This window comes from Schistocerca piceifrons, chromosome 7 (assembly GCF_021461385.2).
Source record: "Schistocerca piceifrons isolate TAMUIC-IGC-003096 chromosome 7, iqSchPice1.1, whole genome shotgun sequence".
In the NCBI taxonomy this organism is placed as follows: domain Eukaryota; kingdom Metazoa; phylum Arthropoda; class Insecta; order Orthoptera; family Acrididae; genus Schistocerca; species Schistocerca piceifrons.
The window spans coordinates 308379280-308406167 of NC_060144.1; the positions used below are offsets into that span (position 1 = coordinate 308379280).

At 40.7% G+C, this 26888-nt stretch overlaps 1 protein-coding gene across 2 annotated transcripts in view; it reads right to left on the reverse strand.

Moving 5' to 3' along the window:
• LOC124804697 (tyrosine-protein phosphatase non-receptor type 9) overlaps positions 1-26888 on the reverse strand; it is a 794886-nt gene that overhangs the window by 35251 nt on the left and 732747 nt on the right. For both annotated transcript variants that reach the window (XM_047264951.1, XM_047264952.1), the window contains exons 7-8: positions 16013-16166; positions 5441-5639 (exon numbers count right to left, since the gene is read on the reverse strand). In XM_047264951.1, the coding sequence (XP_047120907.1) occupies positions 5441-5639; positions 16013-16166 (353 nt within the window). The remainder of the gene's footprint in view (positions 1-5440; positions 5640-16012; positions 16167-26888) is intronic.

Below are 26888 nucleotides of genomic sequence, written 5' to 3' on the forward strand. Positions count from 1 at the left end.
TCTTTAATGTCATTTGTTGTTAGCAATATTAGCTTATTCCCAAGAGTTAGCAGCTTTCACTCAGTTAATACTAGGCGGAAATCAAATCTGCATGTGGAATGCACTTCCTTGACTCTTGTGCAGAAAGGAGTGCAGTATTCTGCTGCATCCATTTTCAATAAGCTATCACAAGAACTCAAAAATCTTAGCAGTAGCCCAAACACTTTTAAGTCTAAACTGAAGAGTTTCCTCATGGCTCACTCCTTCTATTCTGTCGAGGAGCTCCTGGAACAGCTAAAAAATTAAGCAAATTCCAGTGTTACATTCTTGATTTTCTTTATTTAAACTAACGACTTGTCGCCTGAATATGTTTCTTATACACTCCTGGAAATGGAAAAAAGAACACATTGACACCGGTGTGTCAGACCCACCGTACTTGCTCTGGACATTGCGAGAGGGCTGTACAAGCAATGATCACACGCACGGCACAGCGGACACACCAGGAACCGCGGTGTTGGCCATCGAATGGCGCTAGCTGCGCAGCTTTTGTGCACCGCCGCCGTCAGTGTCAGCCAGTTTGCCGTGGCATACGGAGCTCCATCGCAGTCTTTAACACTGGTAGCATGCCGCGACAGTGTGGACGTGAACCGTATGTGCAGTTGACGGACTTTGAGCGAGGACATATAGTGGGCATGCGGGAGGCCGGGTAGACGTACCGCCGAATTGCTCAACACGTGGGGCGTGAGGTCTCCACAGTACATCGATGTTGTCGCCAGTGGTCGGCGGAAGGTGCACGTGCCCGTCGACCTGGGACCGGACCGCAGCGACGCACGGATGCACGCCAAGACCGTAGGATCCTACGCAGTGCCGTAGGGGACTGCACCGCCACTTCCCAGCAAATTAGGGACACTGTTGCTCCTGGGGTATCGGCGAGGACCATTCGCAACCGTCTCCATGAAGCTGGGCTATGGTCCCGCACACCGTTAGGCCGTCTTCCGCTCACGCGCCAACATCGTGCAGCCCGCCTCCAGTGGTGTCGCGACAGGCGTGAATGGAGGGACGAATGGAGACGTGTCGTCTTCAGCGATGAGAGTCGCTTCTGCCTTGGTGCCAATGATGGTCGTATGCGTGTTTGGCGCCGTGCAGGTGAGCGCCACAATCAGGACTGCATACGACCGAGGCACACAGGACCAACACCCGGCATCATGGTGTGGGGAGCGATCTCCTACACTGGCCGTACACCACTGGTGATCGTCGAGGGGACACTGAATAGTGCACGGTACATCCAAACCGTCATCGAACCCATCGTTCTACCATTCCTAGACCGGCAAGGGAACTTGCTGTTCCAACAGGACAATGCACGTCCGCATGTATCCCGTGCCACCCAATGTGCTCTAGAAGGTGTAAGTCAACTACCCTGGCCAGCAAGATCTCCGGATCTGTCCCCCATTGAGCATGTTTGGGACTGGATGAAGCGTCGTCTCACGCGGTCTGCACGTCCAGCACGAACGCTGGTCCAACTGAGGCGCCAGGTGGAAATGGCATGGCAAGCCGTTCCACAGGACTACATCCAGAATCTCTACGATCGTCTCCATGGGAGAATAGCAGCCTGCATTGCTGCGAAAGGTGGATATACACTGTACTAGTGCCGACATTGTGTATGCTCTGTTGCCTGTGTCTATGTGCCTGTGGTTCTGTCAGTGTGATCATGTGATGTATCTGACCCCAGGAATGTGTCAATAAAGTTTCCCCTTCCTGGGACAATGAATTCACGGTGTTCTTATTTCAATTTCCAGGAGTGTATTTTCATTTTATCTGTTTCTACAATCGTGTTATAATTTCATGTATTGACTCGTTCCATGACCATGGAGACTTCTCCTAAATGTGGTCCCACGGAACAATAAATAAATAAATAAATGAATTGTCTCGCCATATTTCAGGCCATTTCCTTCTCACATTTTCTCACAGCACCATTGATTAACAGTTTGTCCCTGTGGTATGAATTCATAATGAACTAATCCTTCGAAATCAAAGAAAACTATCAGCATGGCTTTGGCATTTGGCTGCCGTGACAAGCTTTTTTTGATCTTTGAGAAACTTTCCTGACCCATAGTGAAGATTGAACCATGGTTACAACTTCATAAGTGTAGACCCATGTCTCATCACCAGTTATGATTCTCTTAAGTAAAATCTCATTCTCATTTGCGCGATACAAAAGCTCTTCACAGATTGTGGTGCAAAAGTGTCTCTTGTCTTTACTCATGAGCTGTGGAAAAACTTGGCAGCAACACAATGCATTTCAAGATACTGTGCTAGGATTTCATGACATGATCCAACTGAAATGTTACATTCTTCTGCAATCTCTCAGGCAGTCAATCTTCGATTGGCATTCAAAATTTTGTTGATGTTCCTGACATGAGCATCATTGGTAGACGTCGAAGGACATTCTGAAGGAGGGTCATCTTTAACTTCTGTCCTGCCATTTTTAAACTATGTGAACCATTCGATGAAGCACTCATTTGGTGTGTCTCTGTAAAGGTCTTCTTGAGTTTCATGTAGAATTTAATGCAGATGCATTGCTGCTCTAACTCTGCAGCTCTCTCACAAATACATGACCACTGCCTCAGGCTGTCGGGGCCAGACTGCGAGCAACAGTGCATGACGCAAGAAGCAATCTCGGTGGTGGGGGTAGCTGGGGCAGGGAGGCAGAGGGAGAGCTGGGTACAGATGGGGGATTGTGTAGTACTGTTTGTGGGAGCATACTGGGACAAGCTGGACAGGGTAGGGTAGCTAGATGAAGTCGGGAGGCTAGATGGCAGTGAAAAAAAAAAAAAAAATAAAAAGCCTGTGGGTGCACTTGTGGAATAGAACGCTGTCGGGTAGGAACAGGGAAGAGGATAGGTGGGTGAAGGACAATGACTAAAGAAGGTTGAAGGTTGATCTCAGGAATGTTATGGGAATGTAGTATAAACTCCATGGAGATTTCTCACATATGCAGTTCAAGAAAAGCCGGTGTTGGTAGGGAGGATTCAGATAGCAAAGGCTGTGAAATAGTCATTAAAATGCAGCCTATGCCAGCTGGATCCTTCCTACCAACACCAGATTTTCTGAACCTCTCTCCACCTCATCCATGTATTGTGTGTAGTCTATTTTGGATGAAAGCTTACTTGTTTAGTGGTCTTTTGGTTGTGTATATCTGCGACTCATCATCTCCGCTATATGGTGAGTAGGAATATTTCCTTTTCTAAACAATTATTTAAGATTTTTCGAATGAATCTCAGCCTTACATCTGCTTCTCCTACCATTTTTTTATGTGGTCATTCCACTTTAGGTCACTCCTAGGTATTTAATGGTTGTTGCTGTTTCCAGTGAGTTTTCACCAATAGCATAATAAAATCTAATGGATCTCTTAGCCTAATTATATGAATCTATTATGTTTATCTATGTTCATAGTGAACTGCCAGTCCCTACGCCAGTATTCAATCTTCTACAGGCCTTCTGGTGTTGGCAATCTTTCTACAGTCAGTAGTTTTGTCTGCAAAAAGCCTCACTAGAGCTCCTGACATTATCTGCTAGATCATTTATATATCTTGAGAGCAGTAATGGCCACAGAACACCCCCTTGGGATACTCCAGAAATTACCTCCACATCTGTCGATCATGTTCCATTAAGAGTTAACATATCGAGTTCTGTCTGTTAGGAAAGTCCTGAAGCCATGCACTAAGCTCAAATTATATTTACTAAATGACAGTATGGGACTGCATCAAGTGCTTCCTGGAAGCCAAGCAACACAGCATCAACTTGGACATCTCTGTGTACAATGCAATGGATTTCATGCACAAACAGAGTGAGCTGTATTTCACAAGATCTCTGTTTGCACAAACGATGTTAAGTTTCTATAGAGGAAGTTTTTGTCATAGTGTGTGAACACAGAACATGTCCCATTATCCTACAACAGATTGATGTGTGCAATAAAGGCCTACAGTTATGTCCACCCACCTCACAGGTATCTCATCCCATCCTGATGCCTTTTCTTTACTTAGCAATTTTAGTTGATTTTCTATTCTGTAATCAGTTCTCCCAATATCTGCCATTTTGGCATTCATGTGATGATAGGAAAGAGGAACTGTATTATGAGCTTCCATGTTAAATCAATTGAATTCTGAATTCAGTATTTCAGCCTTATTTTGGTCATATTCCATTTTGGTGTCATTATAGTTACTGCACCACTGAACAGCTGATTACTGACTTTACATGGGACTGAAACTTCTTAAGAGTTTTGGGGAGATAAGTTGGCAAAATTTTACCTTCAAATTCATTGAACACTTGTCACACTGCTCTCCTTATGCTCATTTTGGTTTTGTTCAGCTTCTGTTTGTCACCTAGTTTTTGACTTCACTTAAATCTGCGATGTAGCTGTTTTTGTTCTGATAGTAACTTTCTAAGATAATTGTAATATTAAAATGAGTCTTACCCATCACTTACAACCTTGGTCTTATCTGTATCTAACAACCTTGCATGGCACATACTAGTCTATGGCATATTGTAGTATGCTACCGAATTTCATACATTCTTGCTCCACATCTTCATCCTCTGGCCTGAGAATTTGATGTTGACTACTCACATATTAAAGTTGCAATTTGTTTCCTATCACACTTTCTAAGCACGATCACTAATGCTCTCCTATACATTAACTGACTCAAAACACTCTCTTAGTTACTAAGGAACTTGAGACATAACCACCATGAGTCAGCTCTCTTCTACCTCTTCAAAGTAATTTTCAGATATGACATTCAAAACAATCTCTCACAAATCCCTGCCACTGGCACCTGTTTTAATCATGTGACTTTCCCATTTTAAAGATGGTAACTGGAGTCTCCCAATGTCTCTCCAGTTTCGGAGAGCCTCTGCAATACTGAAAATTTGAGAAGGGGAAAATGGGCTGAAGATGTGAACTGAAATTTGTGTCAGGGAGGCCACTGGACTTAGGTAGTCTGTGCAGATGTCGTAGCCACTAAGCTATAGTGGTTCAAATGGCCCCGAGCACTATGGGACTCAACTTCTGAGGTCATTAATCCCCTAGAACTTAGAACTAGTTAAACCTAACCAACCTAAGGACATCACAAACATCCATGCCCGAGGCAGGATTCGAACCTGTGACCGTAGCGGTCTTGCGGTTTCAGACTGCAGCGCCTTTAGCCGCACGGCTAAGCTATGGTGGTGCAGTGGTTAGTGCATCTGCCTAGTAAGCAGGAGACCAAGATACAAGTCACGTGAGTAGCACAATTTTAATTCATTTGTTTGAGCTTCTATCCTTATCAAAGAATAAAAAATAACATCAGATACCTTTTGAACAGCCCTCATACTACTACTACTACTACTACTACTACTACTACCACCACCACCAACACCATTCCAAATTTTAAAAAAAATAATCAAAAATGAGGTTATCAAATCATACCTTGCATGGTTGAAGGAACCTTCAGGCATTCTGGACCGAATTTCTGTGTAGTCCTGAATGAGGCCAAGGCGACCCTTTGTCCTAACCATTTCTACAAACTGCTCCAGAGTTGTGCCCTGGCTGATATCACAGTGCAAGCTGTCATCATCAGAGAATCCACTGCTTGCAGAGGACGGAGGAGGGGCGGGTGAGGAAGCACCTGCATCAAATGCAAGTGAACATGAATAAACATTAATCTGAAACAAATCCAAGTGAAGAAATTTTTCTGCATGTACAATATTAAGAAAAAAATTAACTTTTTCATTAAAAGCTTTATAATATGTATCAGTATTACAATATCACTCAATAAATATTAGTCATGATTTATATCATAAATATAATTACACTGATGGAAGTAGAAAGTATTACACTATGAAGCACCAGTTTGATCTTTATGAAACTTTGTTAAGATGTTCATTTAAGTCATGATTCCATTCTGAACAGATGTCTGTCATCTACACCAGTATGACATGCACTACAGGCAGCAATATACTCCTGTAATCATTCTGGCATGAACACAAAGTCTCCAAATGTCATCTCAAGGAATTTCTTTCCCTGCTTGAAACAAATGCTATATCATCTCATGAGGATCGTTGACTGGAGGCTGCTATGAAAGTATATGTCTTCCCACCACATCCCAGACCTGCTCTATAGGTGTCAGATAGGCCATTCAAGGATCTGTACATTCATTATGGCACGTGTGATATGAGTTACAATGTATAGGCTTGCATTATCTTGTAGCACGCTATTTGATACCCTGATCATGAAGGGTATAATGACAGTTTATCATTCTTGCCAGATACTGGTGAGCATTCAGCCTTCCTTCAGTTACCAAATTAATTCTGTTCTTATATTCAGTAACTCTAGAAGTAGTACAAGGCTACTAATTCTTCAGAAGAAAATCATTAGAAACATGTGTGCTGCTCACAAAAATGAGTCATGTCACCCATCATTCAAGAAATTTAAAATACTAACAATTACTTCATTTTACATTTTTCAAATTTCTATTTTTGTAAATAATAATCAACATAATCTTGAAAAGTTTCTTTTTAAGCATAGCTACGGTACTCGTCACAAGGAAAACTTCACATCACTTAAAGCTTTATGCTCAGATACCACTGTACATAGGGCTAAAAATATATAACAAATTAAAAGGATGAAACATATTAACAATGGACCTTGATTTGCTGAAAAGTTTACTCCAAAATATTTTAATATAGAAATGTTACTAAACCATTGCAGAATTCATGAAAGACAGTGTAACACTTTGAACAATAAAAATCTATAGCTAATATTTCTGTGTTGTCTGTGTTGTCAACAAAGGAAATAGGTAAATTGTTAATTTATAGTAAATATTGTTGTGTTGTATTTATTGGCATTATTCTTAAAATAGTGTAAAAAGAATTTCTGTAAATCATTACACATTATATTTTTGCTAAACTTGATGTGCCTCCTGTACAACAGATCATATGATCTGTACAATGTATGTAACGAGACTAATAAGTTATATTTTACATTTTACAGCTTCCCAGACTATGATTCCTGAGTAGGGGAAGTATGTGTCTCAAGAACTGCTGCTTCCACTTAACACCACAGAATGCCATTCAACTGCCCAGTTGTTTCTGGCTCTACCACGAGACACTCTACTTTCTATGGGATAATGTCAGTGGTAAACATTTACATTCACATCTGAATCTGTACTCTACAACTACAATGAAGTGTGCAGCAGAGGGTACTTCCTGTTATACTAATTATTAGGGCTTCTTCCTGTTCCATTTTTGTATGGTGCACAGGAAGAATGACTGTTTAAATGCTCCTGTGCACACTGGAATTGATCTCATTTTGTCCTCATGATCCTCATGTAAGCAATACATAGGAGATTGTAGTATATTCCTAGAGTCATCACTTAACGTCAGTTCTTGAAACTTTGTAAGCAGGCTTTCTTGGGGTAGTTTGCATCTGTGCAAGTCTCTGTAAGTTCAGTTTCTTTAGCATGTCTGTGACACACTTCCATATGTCAAACAAACATGTGACAAAAAGTGATGCTCTTCTCCATATACACTGAGTATCCCCTATTAGTTCTATTTGGTATGAGTCCCACACACTTGATCAGTATTCTAGGAAGAGTTTCATGAGTGATTTCTAAGTAATCTCCTTTGAATATGTTTGCATTTTTCTAATATTTATCAGTAAAGTGAAGCCTGGCAACTACTTTACCAGTGACTAAGCGTATATATAATCATTTCATTTCATATGCCTATGCAGTTTTATAAGCAGATATTTGTACAATCTGACTGACTCCAACAGATATTCCTCTCAAAGGTTACTATGTTTTTTTCATTTTGTGAATGGACAATTTTACATTTTTGAACATTTAAAGTAAGTTGACAATCTCTGCACCACTTTTAAATCTTATCAAGATCTGAGTGAATTTCTGTGCAGTTTTTTCAGACAGTACTTCATTACAGATAACTACACCATTTGCAAAAAGTCTGAGGCTTCTATTAATATTGTTTGCAAGGTCATTAATATGCAACATGAACAGTAAGGGTCCCAATACATTTCTCTGGTGCACAGTCATTTCTAGATCTGTCCCTAACTCCCTATCCAAGATAACACGCTGCATTATTCCTACCAAAAATCCTCAGTCCTCTCAAAAATTTCACTTGCTGCTACATATGAGCATAATTTTGATAATAAGTATAGATGTCGTAATAAGCCAAAACATTTGCAGAAATTGGGAAGTACTGCATTTACATAACTGCCTTGATACATGCATTTAAGGATGTTGTGTGAGAAAAGTGTAAGTTGGGGTTTCACATCCACAGTGCCTGGCATGGAGGAAGTCATTCTGTTCAAGATCTCAACCGAGCTTTCAGTAATTTGTTTCTAGTGGGTCATGATATCGCTCTGCCTATAACTTCTGTCCTGATTTCAGCTGTTGTCTCCTGACTGTTCCTCAGAGTCCACTTTATCACCACTCATATTGCAGTCATTGCACAACAGCCAACCGTCCATGTGACCTGTTCATATGAGGCTCCCATCTACCACACACAAATCATTCAATCTTTCTCAAAGTACAAAAGATGGTGATAAGCGCATGTACATGATGGACAGTGTAAATCTATTACATTGGTGCATAAGTTTGTATCATTTTTCAATAACTTTAATAAACACAACAGATATACATAACAGAGGCTTTAGCTATCAATAACATATTCTCATTCATTATTTACAACAGACTACTACCAATTCTGGGGTAACTTTTTGATTCCTTGACAGAAATCATGTGATCTTGAGACAAAAAAATTTATCAAGCCATGTTTGGAGTGCATTTTCACCCAGAAAGGAAGTTCCTTGAAGGTTATTCCATAGAGAGCAGAAAATGTAAAATCTGAGGCCATGAAATCAGGTGAATAATGTGGGTGCAGAATGACTCCTGTACAGTGTTTTTTGTCAGTGTAACAGAATGCAGGTGGGTGTCATTGTGGAGTAGCATCACTTCAGGCAGCCTTCCTGGTCATTATTATTGGACTGCATCTGCAAGACATCTCAGTTGTTGACAATAATTATCAACAGTGATGGTTACACTTTGGGGAAGCAATTATTAGTACACCACAATGTCGCTGTTCCACCAGATGCACATCACTATCTTTTGTGGATCCATGCAGGTCGTTGTACAGGGAACTGCTGTTTTGTTTGGGCTCCACAATTATTTTTTCATTCTCATCACCAGTAATGATACAGGATAGGAATGTTCAATGTTGTTCATGAGCCAACTCACGGTGATCAAGCAGAGATGCACATATGGTCAGCTGCTAATGTTTGTGATTTTAGCGAAAAGCATGCAGTGCCCATACAAACAATTTTTGAACCTTCCCCATTGCATGCAAATGTCACATGATGGTGGAATGATGACAGTTCATCACATTTGCCAGTTCCCAAGTACAATGACATGGATCATTATTGAGTAATGCATTTAAACGATCTTCAAGCCCCAAAAGACTTCCTGAATGTGGACAGTCACTAATACCAAAATGATCCTCCTTAAAATGACAAAACCACTTTCTTGCTGTGCTCTGTCAAATGGCATTACTGCCAAACAACATACAAATGATTCTGGCTGCCTCTGCTGCTGTCACCCCTCCATAGATTCTCCATTTTCTGGCAAAAACAGCTTCACTCACTATCTCCACATGACTAAATGACAACATGTGAACTCATATAGCAACAGTCAACTACAAGTAAAAAATGACAATCAATAAATAAATCATAGCAAATGGAATACCAACACAAAAAACCGAAACACTAGGAACTTATGCACCAACCTAACGGTAGAGCATAAATCCGGCATCATATTTATGAGTGTTACTGTTGTTTTCAAGCTGTGAGTGATTATTGACAGCAAATTTCTTAAGGGAATAAGTTCACTGTGGGGCTGTTTGTCTGTATCCCCAGTGTTATAACTTCAAGTTGAACAAATATATTTCAAGGAAGATGCAATATATGAAAGTCACAGATCAAGTAAACAGAGTAAGACGTGTGTACACTTTAACAGTCAAATCATAACTGAGTCCAAGTCTAGCGGCCACTGGCTGGCTGGCCACTTAGGTGGCGCTGCTGCTGAATGGCTGGCAGACAGTGACGCGTAACTGCGTGGCGGCACTTTGAAAGATCGGCGAGTCACAACACTTCTCCCCCCTTAGAATTTTTTGTACAGGTCTTGATGGAGATGGCCTGTAGATTGCTAACGTCCATAGGTGTTGTTTGACTGGCCGTAAAGTCTTGAGGAGGAGGCTTCCTGTACAGATGGAAGTGTCCCCGATGATAACGAGTTGAGATGACAGGAGACGTGGGTGTCGAATCTGCTGGGGCCCCGTGCACCAATCTGCCCATTGCGGCAAGTCCAGTTGTTATAACAGGAGACATGGGGGATGTATCCGTGTCCGTAGGAGAGGGAGGTGAGTAGAGTTGCTCCGACAGATGATGGTCATCTGGTTCCTGCATGGGCACGTCTCCTGGTTGTGTCAGTTCTCATGCTGGCAACGATATGATGGTGAGAGGACTGCATTGTGAGTAATGAGAGATTCCAGTATCCCGAGCATCAGGTAGAGCCGAAGGTGGTGTAGCGGCATCTGGAACAGGCGTTGCCGGCACAAGGGGCCAAAGCTGGTCCGAATGACGCACTGCAACACCCGTGTCCATCTGGATTTCATATAGGCATTGGCCACGGTGTCATAAGATGCGGCAGGGACTCCATTTTGGCCGCCTGCCATATCCCCGTACCCGTACAAGGTCGTCGGCGGTGAACCGGCCAAGCGAAGGCACCCGTGGCAGTGAGGTGGAAGGCCGCAGAAGATGAAGTAGCGTGCGGAGCTGTCGGCTATGTAAGATCGGCAGGAATGGAAGAGAGAGAATCTGAAGGAGTGGAAGAGCTAGCAGGCCGAGATAGGTGGACTGCAGCCTTGGCAGCAGTGTCAGCAGCCTTGTTTCCAGTCAGACCTATGTGACCATGAACCCACATAAATATCACAGCAGCCCCCTAAAGAGCGAGCAAGTGGAAGCTTTCTTGGACCTGTTGCACTAAAGGATGGACTGTGTATTGCACACATGGGTTCTGAAGGAAATTGAGAGAATTAGAGCACATGACACAATTAAAAAGCCTATTTCACCAGATGTACTGCATGGTCCGACAGAGGATGATGAGCTCTGCTTTAAATATTGAGCAGTGTTCTGGAAGCTTACACTGAAAATCATTGGTGCCAATGACAAAGGCACACCTGACACCGTCAGTCTTTGAGGTACTATCACCAAGTTCTGTGCGAAGGTCAAGAAACTTACAGCAATAGATCAAATACAGAGTAGTTTCCTTATGAAGTGAATGAAGTCCAAGATGAACATGGGTCTCCGCATGAAGCCAAGGTGGTGGAGGGGTCATACCCACTGCAAATGTGGTAGGGTAGCATGAAGTTAAGCTGCCACAGCAATAGCCGGAAGTGAACTCTGGGAGGTAGCAAAGAAGGATGTCCCCCATAATGCCAATCAAGGAAGTCATCGAAGGAGGAAGCATAGGATGGGTGGCTGGGCAAGGCAGAAAAATGGCATGCGTACCCGCTGAGGAGATGCCGTCGGTCTGACAGCGGTAGTTTGGCAGCTTCTGCATAGAGACTTTCATTCAGACTAGTGTAAAAGGCTCCAGTGACCAAATAGATTCCATGATGGTAGATTGCATTAAGACTGCATAAGGTGGACGGACATGCAAATGCATAAATGAAATACCCATAATCTAATTTCAAATGGACAAGGGATCAGTACAAACAGAGGAGGGTGGTCTGATCTGCTCCTCAGGAAGCACCACTTCAGATATGTAGGACACTGAGGGACTGGGTACAATAGATGGCCAGGTAAGACTCTTGGGAGGACAAAGATAGTTTTCTATCAAGCATGAGCCCCATGAATTCTGTAGTTTCAACAAATGGAAGAGCAACAGGCCTATGATGTAAAGATAGTGGAAGGAAGCCATAGTGCCACCAGAAATTCATACAATCAGTTTTGTCAGTTGAAAAGCAACAGCCACTGTCAATGTTTCACAAATAAAGATGATTGGGACATTGCTGAAGACTCTGCTCAAGGAGACATGTCTGTGGAGAACTGCAATAGATAGCAAATCTGTCAACAAAAAGGGAACCAGAGATGCCAGGCGGGAGGCAGGCTATAATAGGGTTAATGTTATAGCAAAGAGGGCAAAACTCAGGACTAGTGATGCGACAGACCTTTGTTTCTGCTTCCGCAAATGCGGAATTTGTGCACATTTTTTCACATCCGCTTTCACATCTTTATATTGAAAGTTTATCGAAAAATTCAGCAATGGTGAGATTGTTGATGCGGCTGCTATGCACATGGGAGTTCATTGGGTGGAGTCTGTAGCAAGCTGATACGTGCCCATAGCAATTGTTGCGTTTATTGGATTATTATATACTGTCTCCGTTCATCGCCATCAAAGTGTAGTGTTTTCTCACTCGTCACTTACTTTGTGTTGCTGTATAGTATAACAATATTGTACAGTGTTTTTTATTAAATGCTTTTGTAGTGTAACATTATCTAAGAGTGCAATAATGAAAGCAAAAATAAGCTTATTTGGAACTATTTCACTGAGGTTGATGATTTGACTGTCAAATGCAAAATCTGTGACAAAGTAAATTTGCAAAAAAAGGTGCATGACCACCACATGGAAGAGTCATCTGACATCATGACATGTTGAGAAATTTGCAGAGTTTGGGAAGTTATATGAAGCTATCGGTGGAGGCAAGGAAACAAAAGGATAGTCAATATTTATAAAACACTGTAGTCGAAAAATGTTTCTAAGAATTTTATCTTCCAACTACCTATAGAAGAGTGATGGTACTCACGTAACTGTTTATGATTAGAACCAATACCAATCACGTTGCATATACTAATTAGAATGACAATTTATTTATTGCATTTCATTCTCCGTAAAGCATACCAAGTGTCAGCAACTTCTTTACCATCATCAGTTCTAAAGTAAACACTAATGATGGTAAAGAAGTTACCAAAACCTAGTACAGAGAATGAAGAATAAAATCCACTATTTATAAGTTAATGTCCTACTGAGAAACTGCAGCATGACTTATAAACTGGTTCAGAAACATTTCTTTTACAACTGTTGCTTTAGCTGGGCATGCTGCGAATTATTTACATGCCTTACTTAACAACTTGGAATTTTATTTTTGCATTGCTTGTTATGTATTTAATTTCTTGGGGTGTTGTACTATTTTTATTGTGTTGTCATTATAGATTTATTTTACTCTAACCAAATATGCTAACAACAATTTACATTGCAACAAAATCTGCAAGTAATTGATTGTTGGGATTCCTCACACCGAAAGTCTCAAAAAATGGATTGAATAATTGCTGAAATGATTGTCATCCAGAACTTATCATTTAATTTTGTCAAGGGTTCTGGCTTGCACAGAGTAGTGAATGCTGTTCTCCCAAAGTATAAGGTGAAAGGTCATGATTTTTTTTGCTTCATGTTTGTGTGATAACTTGTACATTAAGCTGGGAAGAAAAATAAAAAACAAAAAATACTTGAAGAATTGGAAAAAATTATGTTTCACAACTGACATATGGTCTCATCTACATTCTGGAACTTCATTACGTAGTTTGACTTCTTGTGGTATTTCAAAGGATTTTCACAAGATGTCTATAATTTTGAAATGTGAAGTTATGACTGGGTGTCATACAGATGACATAACATCAACAAAATTTGAAATAATATTCCAAGAATGGGGCATAAATCACCAAGCAGTGCTTTGTAATGTTCATATTCATGGATGTAACATCATTAAGGCATTGCAGTTGTCTGGCTTTAATGATGTGGATTTTGCAACACATCAGATACAATTTTGTATTCGAGCTGCTGTGGAATCACAGGAGTGGCTCCTATAACTTACTGGAAAAAAAGGGGGGGGGGGGGGGGCATCCATTTAAATCATTCCTTGGTCACACCAACCAAGCTAGATTCAATGGGAACCTGCTTTATCTGTCATTCAGCATTGCCCAATATGGTAAAAATTGTTAAATATACATAAATGAATTTAATTTTATGGTATATCTTTAGTGTAAGTATTGAGTATTTTGTTTTTACAAAAATCCTATCTGTTAATTTAATTTCTTCTATTTCCAGCTGGAATAACATGTTCTATATTATGGAAAGATTTTCAAAGCTCAAGGATTCATAATTCTGTACTTAAATTCAAACCCAACACAGTGATTTGCACTGAAGACTGGATAAATGTTCAAAAATTTGTAGAAGCAGTGAAACCTTTTGATGAACTTACTGGAAACTTAAGCAGTTCTCAAGCGAGCATTTCATCAGTCATACTGCCAATTCAAGTTCTTGTGACCACTTTACAGCAAGAAGAAACAAAAATTGATACTTTAGAATGATTCCAAAATTTTACAAGAAAATTACATGAACTGAATCAGGCATGAGATTTGGAGAACTCACCAAAAACAATAAGTACACATTTGTGAAATTTTAAAATCTGCAATACAGGTCAAAATTTTTCAGTGGCATCATCACAGAGCAAGTCGAGTTCCAAATACTTAATTTGATGATGATGAAAGCCAGAAATCCAAACAAATTGTGATTTAACCACAGAATCTCAATTAGAAACATCATTACAAATGTTAGAATTCTTGTTAAATATGAATGAATACCAGCAAGACCTGATGACAACTAACGAAAACGACTATCTGCTTTTGATACTACAATCAAACCTACAGGAGCACTAAAAGGAAAAGAGACTACCTCTAAAAGATGATCTGCTATTGAGGTGGAAACCAAATGGACACAAGTGCCACTATCTATTACCACTAGCTCACCAGTATTTGTCTGCTCCTCCCACTAGCGTAGCCAGTGAACAGTTATTCAGTGGTGCTGGCCTCACAGATGAAGAACACTGAAAGAGACTGCAGAGTGAAAAAGTGGCAAAATTGCGTTTTGTTAAGTATAAATGGCCATTGATAAATTTTGAGTATTAATGTAATTAAAAAATTGTGTTTGATAAAGAATTGTTACTTTTTTCTTAATGTATACACTTCTGCTTCTGGATCCATTTCAGCTAAAATAGGCTTTTGACATCTGTTTCCAGCTTCTGCTTCTGTTATCACACTTCTGTCGCATCACTACAGTCAGGAGAGAGCCCTGAGGCACCCCATTTTCCTGGATAAGAGTGTCCGACATAGTATCAATGAAGTAAACTTGCAAGTAAAAGATGAATCTTTAACTTACTTTAAAGATTACTTCATCAGTTTTTGAAGCAACTGAAGTAGCAAAATGATGTTTCCTAGTAGTATGGATGTGACCTTGTCCATTCAACTGCTTTCGCTACAGAATATTCCTTCCCAATGTTTTCTGCTTTCATTCTGCTTATGCAATATAAAAGTTATTGGTCCACTGCCATTCAAGAAGCCTTCACAACATCACTAAGAAATCAAGCCTGCAGACACAAGTATATTTCAGCAAACACCAACCATAAGTTTTCTGTAGATATACATTTCTTAGGGCAATAATGTTACCGTATTGTTAACCAGTGATTGAAATCACTCAGTCAACACCCACTGTCTATCGAAGAGACATTCTTCATAAAAAGGAAGTTTTCATACTACTTTCAGATGACAGAATGATGAATTTTGGATGACATTGTATTATAAACCTTTTAGTTCTTTCTTACCTCCAACAACATTCTTTCAAACTTTTTGCTTCCTAATTCAGGGTTTATAAGGTGTTTTCATACAATGCAGTATTTTACATTCATATTCTTTCTTACTGTTTGCCATCTTTTGCATGCTTCTGATGAAAGAATTATTTTAAAACTTCCTAAAACTACTGGTGTAACAACACGAATCACTAACAAGCATTGTAAGCCACTGTAGTTTCATAACCTCACGCTGTTGCTAGTGAGTTTGGTCACAGTCGGAGAGTTGAAGTGCTCAAAAATTACTCACCACCACTACTGGAGTGCTGCCATGCATCACCATTGTCGAGCCCTCTTCCAGAAGTTATATCCAACTCCTCTTCCTCTTCCTCTGGCCCAGAAACTGGCGAGTTACCTCCGCCCGCTTTTACCACAGCTTCAGTAATCCCAGATGTCAGCTCAACCTATTGAGAATGGAAATACACACTATTTGAATTTGTGTTGAAAAATTGGATAACAATAATACAGTTCAGTGATGTAACTACACATTTTACCACACAGCAGCCATAATAGCAGCTAGGAGGAGAATGACAGTCCTCACTCATGCCATTTCTTTCTGACATAACTGCCAAGAACAATCCTTTCCCTTTACCTGTTACAGAAAATGCATACTGTTGTCACAATTTCCGAACAGACCCTTATGGCTGACATAACTCAGCTTGCTTAAGGTCAGAAGGTGGTTGCTGAAGCAATGAATATAGTATTTGCCTCAAGGATTCTAATTTCTGTCAATGTGCAGCTAAAGTAAGTCATTGTAGTGGGTGCAGTATGCAGTTAAGTTGCCATTTAAAACCTCTTTGAAGTATGGTTCATACATCATTAAAACATTTACACAGCTAATACAGCCACTTAAAAAATAGAATCTGAAAATCCGATTACCTAACAGTATTTACAAAATTGCCCATACTAAACTAAATATGAAATTATGAAAAATCTTGAAACAACTAGGTAAGATCTGGAGGATCCTCCTCCCCTGCTCCACCCCCTTGCACCTGTGCACGTGTAAATCCCCCCACCTACATACACACTCTGCCCTTCATTAATAATTGCCACAAAAATAATGACAAGATTCAAGAATATGTAAAAGTCAATGTGAAATGCACATACATGATGAAATAAACACACAAGCAATGTACTGTACCCACATGGAATTTTATTTTTAAATTTTGTCCTGCAGACTATGTGAAATGGTTATCTGCATGCAGATACAGCCCTAATTGATTAGTCTGATCATGAACAATTGGATTTATCTAGGTGGTGTATTAAATCACACAGGGCAATGACAAAGTGCAGTACCTTAATTGCCTTTCTGCTTCAAACCATCGCAGTTTTATCTTAAAATATACAGACAATGTGATCTTGGCTTTTGAGTGTCATTTGATTTCACTGTAATTTGTATGATATATTTCTTACAGTTCAAACACCAGAAAATCCAGGATGGAATAATGCAATATTATGAAAAGGATAGATTACCAATCACCATATAGCAGAGATGCTGAGTCGCAGTTAGGCACAACAAAAGACACTCTAACAAACTTTTTAACAGTCTTTTCTTGTGCCTATCATGTGGGACCAAGCCTGCTGGGCCATGTGAGATGACACTCTGGTTGCCATCCATGGCACACGTGGTCCCAGTGGTCCTGTCCACTGTTGCTCTCAAATCACACATCCCTGTACATCCACAACAAAATTTCTATGGAGCATATATACAACCAAGTGTTCACCCATAACTACTACCCTTCCAACCTGAACATCCAGCAACATGGTTCACGATCATCAACTTCATACATCACACCCATGGCATCTTCAATGATACTTCTAAGTTTATGGACTTACTAATCAACATATGGGAGCATCTCCGTATCATCAGCAACATCATACAAGCATCTCTGGCTGATGGCAAATTCAACACCAAGGAAGCAGCATTACTGCAGTGATTTGCCAATACAGCAGAGTAACACTGTGACACACAATTTACAAGGAAAGTTTGGGCAACAGGACACCATACCAGCATTGACCAACTTGACTCTCATGCCAGACAGCATGCTATGGCTCATCAGACTACTGCCTCAGATACAGCTGGCAATAATCTGACATGAAAGCAAAATGGTGGAAAGAAAATTAGTCTGGCTGACACACTTTTTGCTATTCTACAGCAATGTAATACACAGATGTGACAGACAACAATGTCTCCTGCCAGTGCGTGACTAGCAGTCAATGGAACCCAAGCAATTACGTACCTTACACAAGTGGTGTCACTATCGCCCAATATGAGGGCAGTGACCTTTGGCCAGCCACAACAGCCAAGCACATGGCAGACAAGAACATTCCTCACAAAGGCGATCCGATGTGACTAGGACTGTATTTCACGTAGACTGAAGCACAGACAAAATTTGTACCAAGGCTGGAAATCAAACCTGGGTCTCCTGCTACCCAGGCAGGTGTGTTAGCCACTAAGCCACTGTGGCACAGTGGGTCACATAACTGCACGTATTACCCTATCATGCCTCCCTCCACAATCCAAGTTCTCATTGCCGCAAGCAGGAGATTCGGGTTCAGTTCCCAGCCTTGGTACAAATTTTCAATCACCATTTCAGACTGTATACATAAAAGCATATCTGTACGATACCAGTAAAGTCTCTAAAATTGTGTCATGTCATTTGTATAAGTACCTGCGCCTGAGTTTCAGGCCAGATCTCTGATTTACATTCGATGCCGAGTGCTATTCCAGAACATGGAGAGCCTCGGCGATTCTGTTCGTGTGTAAGGGGGAATTTAAAGTAGACTGGAGTGGCAATGGGAACTTGGATCAACGAGGGAAGCATGCCAGGATAATCTGTGCAGTTGTGTGAATTGCTGTGCCAAAGTGAATTAATGGCTAATGCACCTATCGAGTAAGCAGGAGACCCAGGTTCGATTCCCGGCCTTGGTACAAATTTTTGATTGCTGCTTCAGTCTGTATACATAAAATCCTATCTGTATGAGACCAGTAAAGTCTCTGAAATTAAGTCATTTTATTTGTAGGGCTGTATTAACTTGTGGCACAAATGATACTCATATCAAAATTTTCAGAGCTGTCACATGTACCACGGACCTCAGTCTGCACAAGAAATTTTCATGGCAGTTTCTGCTCACAGAAGTTTGAGAACTGATCCTGGGCATGGATTTTCTCCTTCAATTTCATCTCTCCATGGACCTATAACAAGGTATCCTCAAGCAAACCAGCAGTGTCTCTGGCAGTTTGCCACTACATCCACAAGCAGTTCTGTAGGAGACTATTCCGAGAGCACTTCCCTCAATTTCTATGCATGACACCTGCCTTCAACTGCTCGATAATCATCAGCCCTTAGAATTGGAAATACAAAAGGTGATGACAAGTTCTGAGGAAGTGAAAAAGGAGAAGCTCAAGCCACTCTACAAAATTTTTAATTGCACACAGAAATAGTTGCACTAGGAAATGAAATGGAGGCAGCACATTCTTACTTGGGGCCTTTAAAGCAGGAATGGCATCACCATCTCCATATATCCAGTGTGAATGAGAAGGAACCCATTGTGATGTCAGTGGATGGCACACATGAACAGTGTCTAGACATATTACACTGAATGACTTACAACATATCTAGACCTGTAGAGTACAGTGAACAGTTTGACCCACTGCGAGGCCACCAATTTGAGTCTTCACTATCCTCTGAATTTTATAACCTTTGCTGCATCCAGCATTAAAACACCACACTCAACATCCACAGAGCAATAGTTTGGCGAATCGCTGGCACTGAAAACTCAAAGCAACACTTATGTGTCATGGGGGCCAGTGGACAGAGTTCTTACCCTGGGTTCCTTTAAGCGTGCATTCCATATTCAAACAAGACTTCTGTACCTTGTTCACAGGGATTTTATGTGGAGAGCCACTCAATCTACTGGCAGATTTTATCTCCCTGGTACAACCGCTCACAACTGCAGAGCTACCAGCTCTAGTCCCGAGAGTGAAACAACACATTTCACAACTTACAGTACTGCCACACCCGGCCCCATGGCTCACCAAAATATTTCTTGTGAAAGGCTTTAGCAGACTGCAAGAATGTCACATTATGGGATGATATGGTCAGACCAGCACTGCAGCTATCACAGCGGCCTACATTGGGTAATAAAATTGGAAGACAACACTTTTTATATTTTACTATGTGGGAAGTCGATCATCATTTGAGCGTATTGCCTCAAACCCACCTGGAATTTATGAGATACAACCAGCAAAGCTGCTGTAGGGAATGCTCAGACTGATGACAATGCTCACATCACTCCACAGCATGATAGAACATCAAACATCGAGAATATTGACAATGTATTGAAGGTGAGCTTTGATGTGCAACAATTTCAGCCAAATGACCTAAACGTAAAACAAGTAGAGGACTTCATAGTTCATTGTCTACAGCTGTATCGTGGGCAAGCATTTCTTTGTATCTCCGTGTTTAGTAATTGTAGTATTATGTTAATTGCAGTTAATGCTATTCTGCTTTTTCCTGCAGTCATTTCCAGCTGGGCTTTCCACAAGCTGTCCACAAAACAAAAGTTCATTTGAACACTATATTGATGAACTGGGCATGGCCCAATTAGAGGTTGTTTGTCCCTGTCTTCTTCCAAAATTTGAAAATTGGAACAGACTCCAAACCGCACTGTGACGTGGCATCTTTTCACATCAGCAAGTCACTGCCAGGGGTACAAAAAGCAACAAGTAACAGAAAATAATCCTGTACATGACTGTGAGTACAGTGTCAGATCTCTAAATTGGTGGTAGAACACTTATGCACTGAGCCATCAAACCACATAAATACAACACTGCAAATAACACACATGACCAAAAATTAGATCACTGCGAGACATAATGCTAATACTGTGAAACATCACCTTTAGCCTTGATAATAAACAAAGTTCAGTAAGAAATGATGTCCACAAGTTTCTTCAGGTATGCTATATTCATCTGAAGCCACTTATCAATGATTAGATCCCATAAAGTTACCAAATTTTGGGGATATTAATTACTGTGTTTCACAAATAGCCTGCAAAATTTTCTACTGGACTAAGACTGGATTACTTAAAACTCTAGTTCAGGTGCAACAGAAGAGTGCCTGAATGTTCATCAAACCAGGAACATATGTGTACAGCCCTGTTAACATGACTGTCATCATCTTGGAAGATGGGAATGTCCACAGCACACTAATCATGAAAGTACAGATGAAAAGGGAAAACTTGGTCACCACGAATGTTGAAATAAACCTTGCATCATTTGAACAATAGGCAGAATTAAGACTCATCAGACTAAACTAAATGCTTCCTCTCAGCTAGAGCCTATTTTTTGAGTTGTTTGACAAACTAAGGTCTTCCAGGTTTATGTGCTGCTGCAAACAAAGGATTTTTGTAATGTACCCAACTCTAAATGTTCATTGCCTGCAGTTCTCTTCACAATCTTTTCTCATAATCTGGTTGAGTTAGACCTGCATTTGCTAGCAGCAACATTTCCTGTCAGTCGCCAACGTGGTGTGGCATTCATCTACAAACTCTGCCAATTAGTATCTTTTTTATGGCCCCTGTTTTTAAGGCAGCTTAATGGCTGCAAGTGATACATTATTCCTTGTAGACCTGTTGGACAGTCCATGTTGATACAACACAAAATTCTGCAACTTCATTCATAGAGTAATCATCAACACATCCAAACACAATAACTCCTTTCTCACATTCAATCACACCTCCATGTCAACCCGTTTTACTCTGCTGATTCAGTTCAACAAACTGACGCATGCCTCATTCTCTCTCTCTCTCTCTCTCTCTCTCTCTCTCTCTCTCTCTCTCTCTCTCCATGACTTACTGCATGACTTATACAATTGGAGGGTCAAATGATTACCCGCTATGATTTTTATACTATCTACAACACTCCAAAGAGACCAGTATGCTCTGTTAAGGGATGAGGGGATGAGTTCTGATATTTTGTCCAATGAGCCCGCTTTGATACTTAAATTTTAAACAGATGGGGATCTCTTCACTTCTGTTTCTATGGCTGGAGAAACATTCGACACATACTTCATGTGCCTCACTAACATGTTTATCTATGTTAACACCCACTGAGTTACAGGCAAGGGTATTGAAACATTAATTTCATCTGCTAAAGTGTTGCATTCTACCATGTTGACAACAACTGATAACCTGACACTCAGCTACAATAAGTATGCCATGTCACATTTAATTCTTGCCTTCCATTTGTGCCTCACTCTCAGAATATGGAATTTTTTGAATGGTGTTGAAGAGAAAGTGAGACTAGTTTTTTCCCCGTAGTTTCTTCTCAAGTTACATATTTGTGACCCGCACATCTGAAAGAATGATTTTTGTGTTTTGTAACTGGAAGGAGCAGCACCTCATGATGCCTGGTTAGCCTCAATACTCTGTATGGTTTGCTATGTTTTCAGGTACCATGATAGAGGTGGAAGCAGAGCTAAAGTGCAATAAAACTGTTTTTGTTTTATGTACACAGCATCAGAAATATACAGGGTGATTCAAAAAGAATACCACAACTTTAGGAATTTTAAACTCTGCAACGACAAAACGCAGAGCTAAGCACTATCTGTAGGCGAATTAAGGGAGCTATAAAGTTTCATTTAGTTGTACATTTGTTCGCCATTTCAGCCAATAAAGTTTTTGGTCCCTTTTTCTTCGAAGGTGCTACTGTAACTGGACTACAGTATCTGGAGATGTTAGAGAATTGGCTGTTCCCTCAGCTCGAACAAGAAGCAAACAATTCACATTTCAGCAGGATGGAGCGCCACCACATTGGCACTTATCTGTCCGTAACTACCTGAACGTCAACTACCCGAGGCGATGGATCGGCCGCCAGGCAGCCCGTGACAGAGCACTTCATCACTGGCCTCCAAGAAGCCCTGATCTTACCCCATGCGATTTTTTCTTATGGGGGTATGTTAAGGATATGGTGTTTCGGCCACTTCTCCCAGCCACCATTGATGATTTGAAACGAGAAATAACAGCAGCTATCCAAACTGTTACGCCTGATATGCTACAGAGAGTGTGGAACGAGTTGGAGTATCGGGTTGATATTGCTCGTGTGTCTGGAGGGGGCCATATTGAACATCTCTGAACTTGTTTTTGAGTGAAAAAAAACCTTTTTAAATACTCTTTGTAATGATGTATAACAGAAGGTTATATTATGTTTCTTTCATTAAATACACATTTTTAAAGTTGTGGTATTCTTTTTGAATCACCCTGTATACAGAGTGCTCCGAAATTCCTCTTACAAATTTCTAGGACTTGTGGAGGGGACTGAGCAAATAATATTTTGAATTGCAACCCACATCCAACATACTCTACAACCATTTGAAAACATGTTGCTAATGTGACGACATATATAAGTAATTTATTAGATGTGACCCAACACATCATTTGTTTTATAGTTCCACTCATTAATAACCAAGGAAATAAATCGGACAATTCATCAGTTTTCACAAGCATTGTTGTTTACAATTAAACTTAATCCTTTAACTGCTCTGGACGGGTTAACGCGCACACCTTTGTATCTGTCCCTGAGTGCTATGAATGTGTTTACGCGTGCAACCAGTCGTTCTACCTGGTACTCTGAATATGTCTACGCATAGACACGTTCAATGGCACCTTGTAATATCAAACCAGGTTCTGGGCCCGTTTGATGACAACAAATGCAATTTGGCAACATCCATTCCCATTGGAGCCTATGTCCGTGGCTGTAAAAGTTGCTATGAGCAAATAAACCATTTATTACTACTACTACTACTACTACTACTACTACTACTGCTGTCTGCAGCTTGTGGTCTTGCGGTAGCATTTTCGCTTCCCCCGCACGGGGTCCGGGGTTCGATTTACAGCGGGGTCAGGGATTTTTCCTGCCTCGAGATGACTGGGTGTTGTTGTGTCACCATCATCATCATCATTCATCATCATTCATCCACATTATGGTCAGTGTGTCATCTTCATCATCATCTTTCATCCCCATTACGGTCGGAGAAAGGCAATGGCAAACTACCTCCACTATGACCTTGCCTAGTACAGCAGTGTGGGTCTCCCACATCGTCCCCTATGCTCCTCGGAGTATGGGACCTCATCATCATCATCATCATCATCATCACCATCATCACTACTACTACTACTACTACTGCTATTATACTTATAGGTACACCCACTGTGATGCTGTATGCAGATTTAATACTCGTCTGAAAATATTATGTCCTGCTACTCTGGTGTCCAGTGTTGTCACTGGCCACACCCACATGAGGGACACCAAGGCAATGGTCACCATCCTGACTCAATGTGATGTTATCACACTGTCTGTGTGAAGACCCGCTTGCTACAAACAAATTAGTTTCCTTACTCAAGATACGGTGACATGTTGTTGTTGTGGTCTTCAGTCCTGAGTCTGGTTTGATGCATCTCTCCATGCTACTCTATCCTGTGCGAGCTTCTTCATCTCCCAGTACCTACTGCAGCCTACAACCTTCTGAATCTGCTTAGTGTATTCATCTCTTGGTCTCCCTCTACGATTTTTACCCTCCACACTGCCCTCCAATGCTAAATTTGTGATCCCTTGATGCCTCAGAACATGTCCTACCAATGGGTCCCATTTCTTGACAAGATGTGCCACAAATTCCTCTTCTCCCCAATTCGATTCAATACCTTCTCATTGGTTATGTGATCTACCCATCTATTCTTCAGCATTCTTCTGTAACACCACATTTCATAGGCTTCTATTCTCTTCTTGTCCAAACTATTTATCGTCCATGTTTCACTTCCATACATGGCTACACTCCATACAAATACTTTCAGAAATGACTTCCTGACATTTAAATCTATACTTGATGTTAACAAATTTTTCTACTTCAGAAACGCTTTCCTTGCCATTGCCAGTCTACATTTTATATCCTCTCTACTTTAACCATCATCAGTTACTTTGCTCCCCAAATAGCAAAACTCCTTTACTACTTTAAGTGTCTCATTCCCTAATCTAATTCCCTCAGCATCACCCGACTTAATTCGACTACATTCCATTATCTTCATTTTGCTTTTGTTGATGTTCATCTTATACCCTCCTTTCAAGACACTGTCCATTCCGGTCAACTACTCTTCCAAGTCCTTTGCTGTCTCTGACAGAATTACAATGTCATCAGCGAACCTCAAAGTTTTTATTTCTTCTCCATGGATTTTAACATCTTCTCCAAACTTTTCTTTTGTTTCCTTTATTGCTCGCCCAATAAACAGATTGAATAACATCGGGGATAGGCTACAGCCCTGTCTCACTCCCTTCCTAACCACTGCTTCCCTTTCATACCCCTCGACTCTTATAACTGCCAGCTGATTTCTGTACTCCTTCAGAATTTGAAAGAGAGTATTCCAATCAACATTGTCAAAAGCTTTCTCTAAGTATACAAATGTCAAAATTGTAGGTTTGCCTTTCCTTAATCTTTCTTCTAAGATAAGTCGTAGGGTCAGTATTGCCTCACGTGTTCCAACTTTTCTACATAATCCAAACTGATCTTCCCCGAGGTCAGCTTCCATCAGTTTTTCCATTCGTCTGTAAAGAATTTGCGTTAGTATTTTGCAGCTGTGACTTATTAAACTGATAGTTCGGTAATTTTCACACCTGTCAACACCTGCTTTCTTTGGGATTGGAATTATTATATTCTTCTTGAAGTCTGAGGGTATTTCACCTGTCTCATACATCTTGCTCACCAGATGGTAGAGTTTTGTCAGGACTGGCTCTCCCAAGGCTGTCAGTAGTTCTAATGGAATGTTGTCTACTCCGGGGGCCTTGTTTCGACTCAGGTCTTTCAGTGCTCTGTCAAACTCTTCACGCAATATCATATCTCCCATTTCATCTTCATCTACATCCTCTTCCATTTCCATAATATTGTCCTCAAGTACATCGCCCTTGTATAGATCCTCCATATACTCCTTCCACCTTTCTGCTTTCCCTTCTTTGCTTAGAACTGGGATTCCATCAAAGCTCTTGATATTCATGCAATCGGGTCTCCTTTCTCCAAAGGTCTCTTTAATTTTCCTGTAAGCAGTGTCTATCTTACCACTAGTGAGATAAGCCTCTACATCCTTACATTTGTCCTCTAGCCATTCCTGCTTAGCCATTTTGCACTTCCTGTCGATCTCATTTTTGAGATGTTTGTATTCCTTTTTGCCTGCTTCATTTACTACATTTTTATATTTTCTCCTTTCATCAGTTAAATTTTATATTCCTTCTGTAATCCAAGGGTTTCTACTAGCCCTTGACTTTTTACCTACTTGATCCTCTGCCGCCTTCACTACTTCATCCCTCACAGCTATCCATTCTTCTTCTACTGTATTTCTTTCCCCCATTCCTGTCAATTGTTCCCTTATGCTCTCCCTGAAACTCTGTACAACCTCTGGTTTAGTCAGTTTATCCAGGTTCCATCTCCTTAAATTCCCACCTTTTTGCAGTTTCTTCAGTTTTAATCTACAGTTCATAACCAATAGATTGTGGTCAGAGGACAGTGACATTACTGTACAATATTGCACAGCTGAGAGAATAATATGTCTATTCTCTGGGGTGCTAATCATGTGAGGCTGTCGAGACCTTGCATACTGTTGAGTAGGGCTCTCCTGAACCCATTGGTCCACATTTGCATGGCAGTCATGGAATCAAAACTACTCACACCTACATTAGGAGAAATGACCAGGTGTTTATGTTTCCCATGTGCTATTCGAGAGTGGAATGATCAACATACAGTCCAAAAGTGATTCTATGAACCCTCTACCATGCACTTAGGTGTAAATTGCAGAGAGCAGTCATATAGATGTAGACATAGATAAATTGCAGGTCTGATATGTCACCATCCTCCCCCTGTTGAATTCCAACACATGCCCGTAGACATTTATCCTCCATACATGAAGCATAACATAGAGTACTCACAAACAAGAAACATTCAACTTACTTTCTACATGAGAAACCTGCTTATTTACAGTATGTTAATTATGTTACTCCAACCTACTTTTTATGATTACACTGAAATGCTAATAGTTTGCATACCCAAATACATAGCACTCTTCATGTCAGTTCAACATTTGTT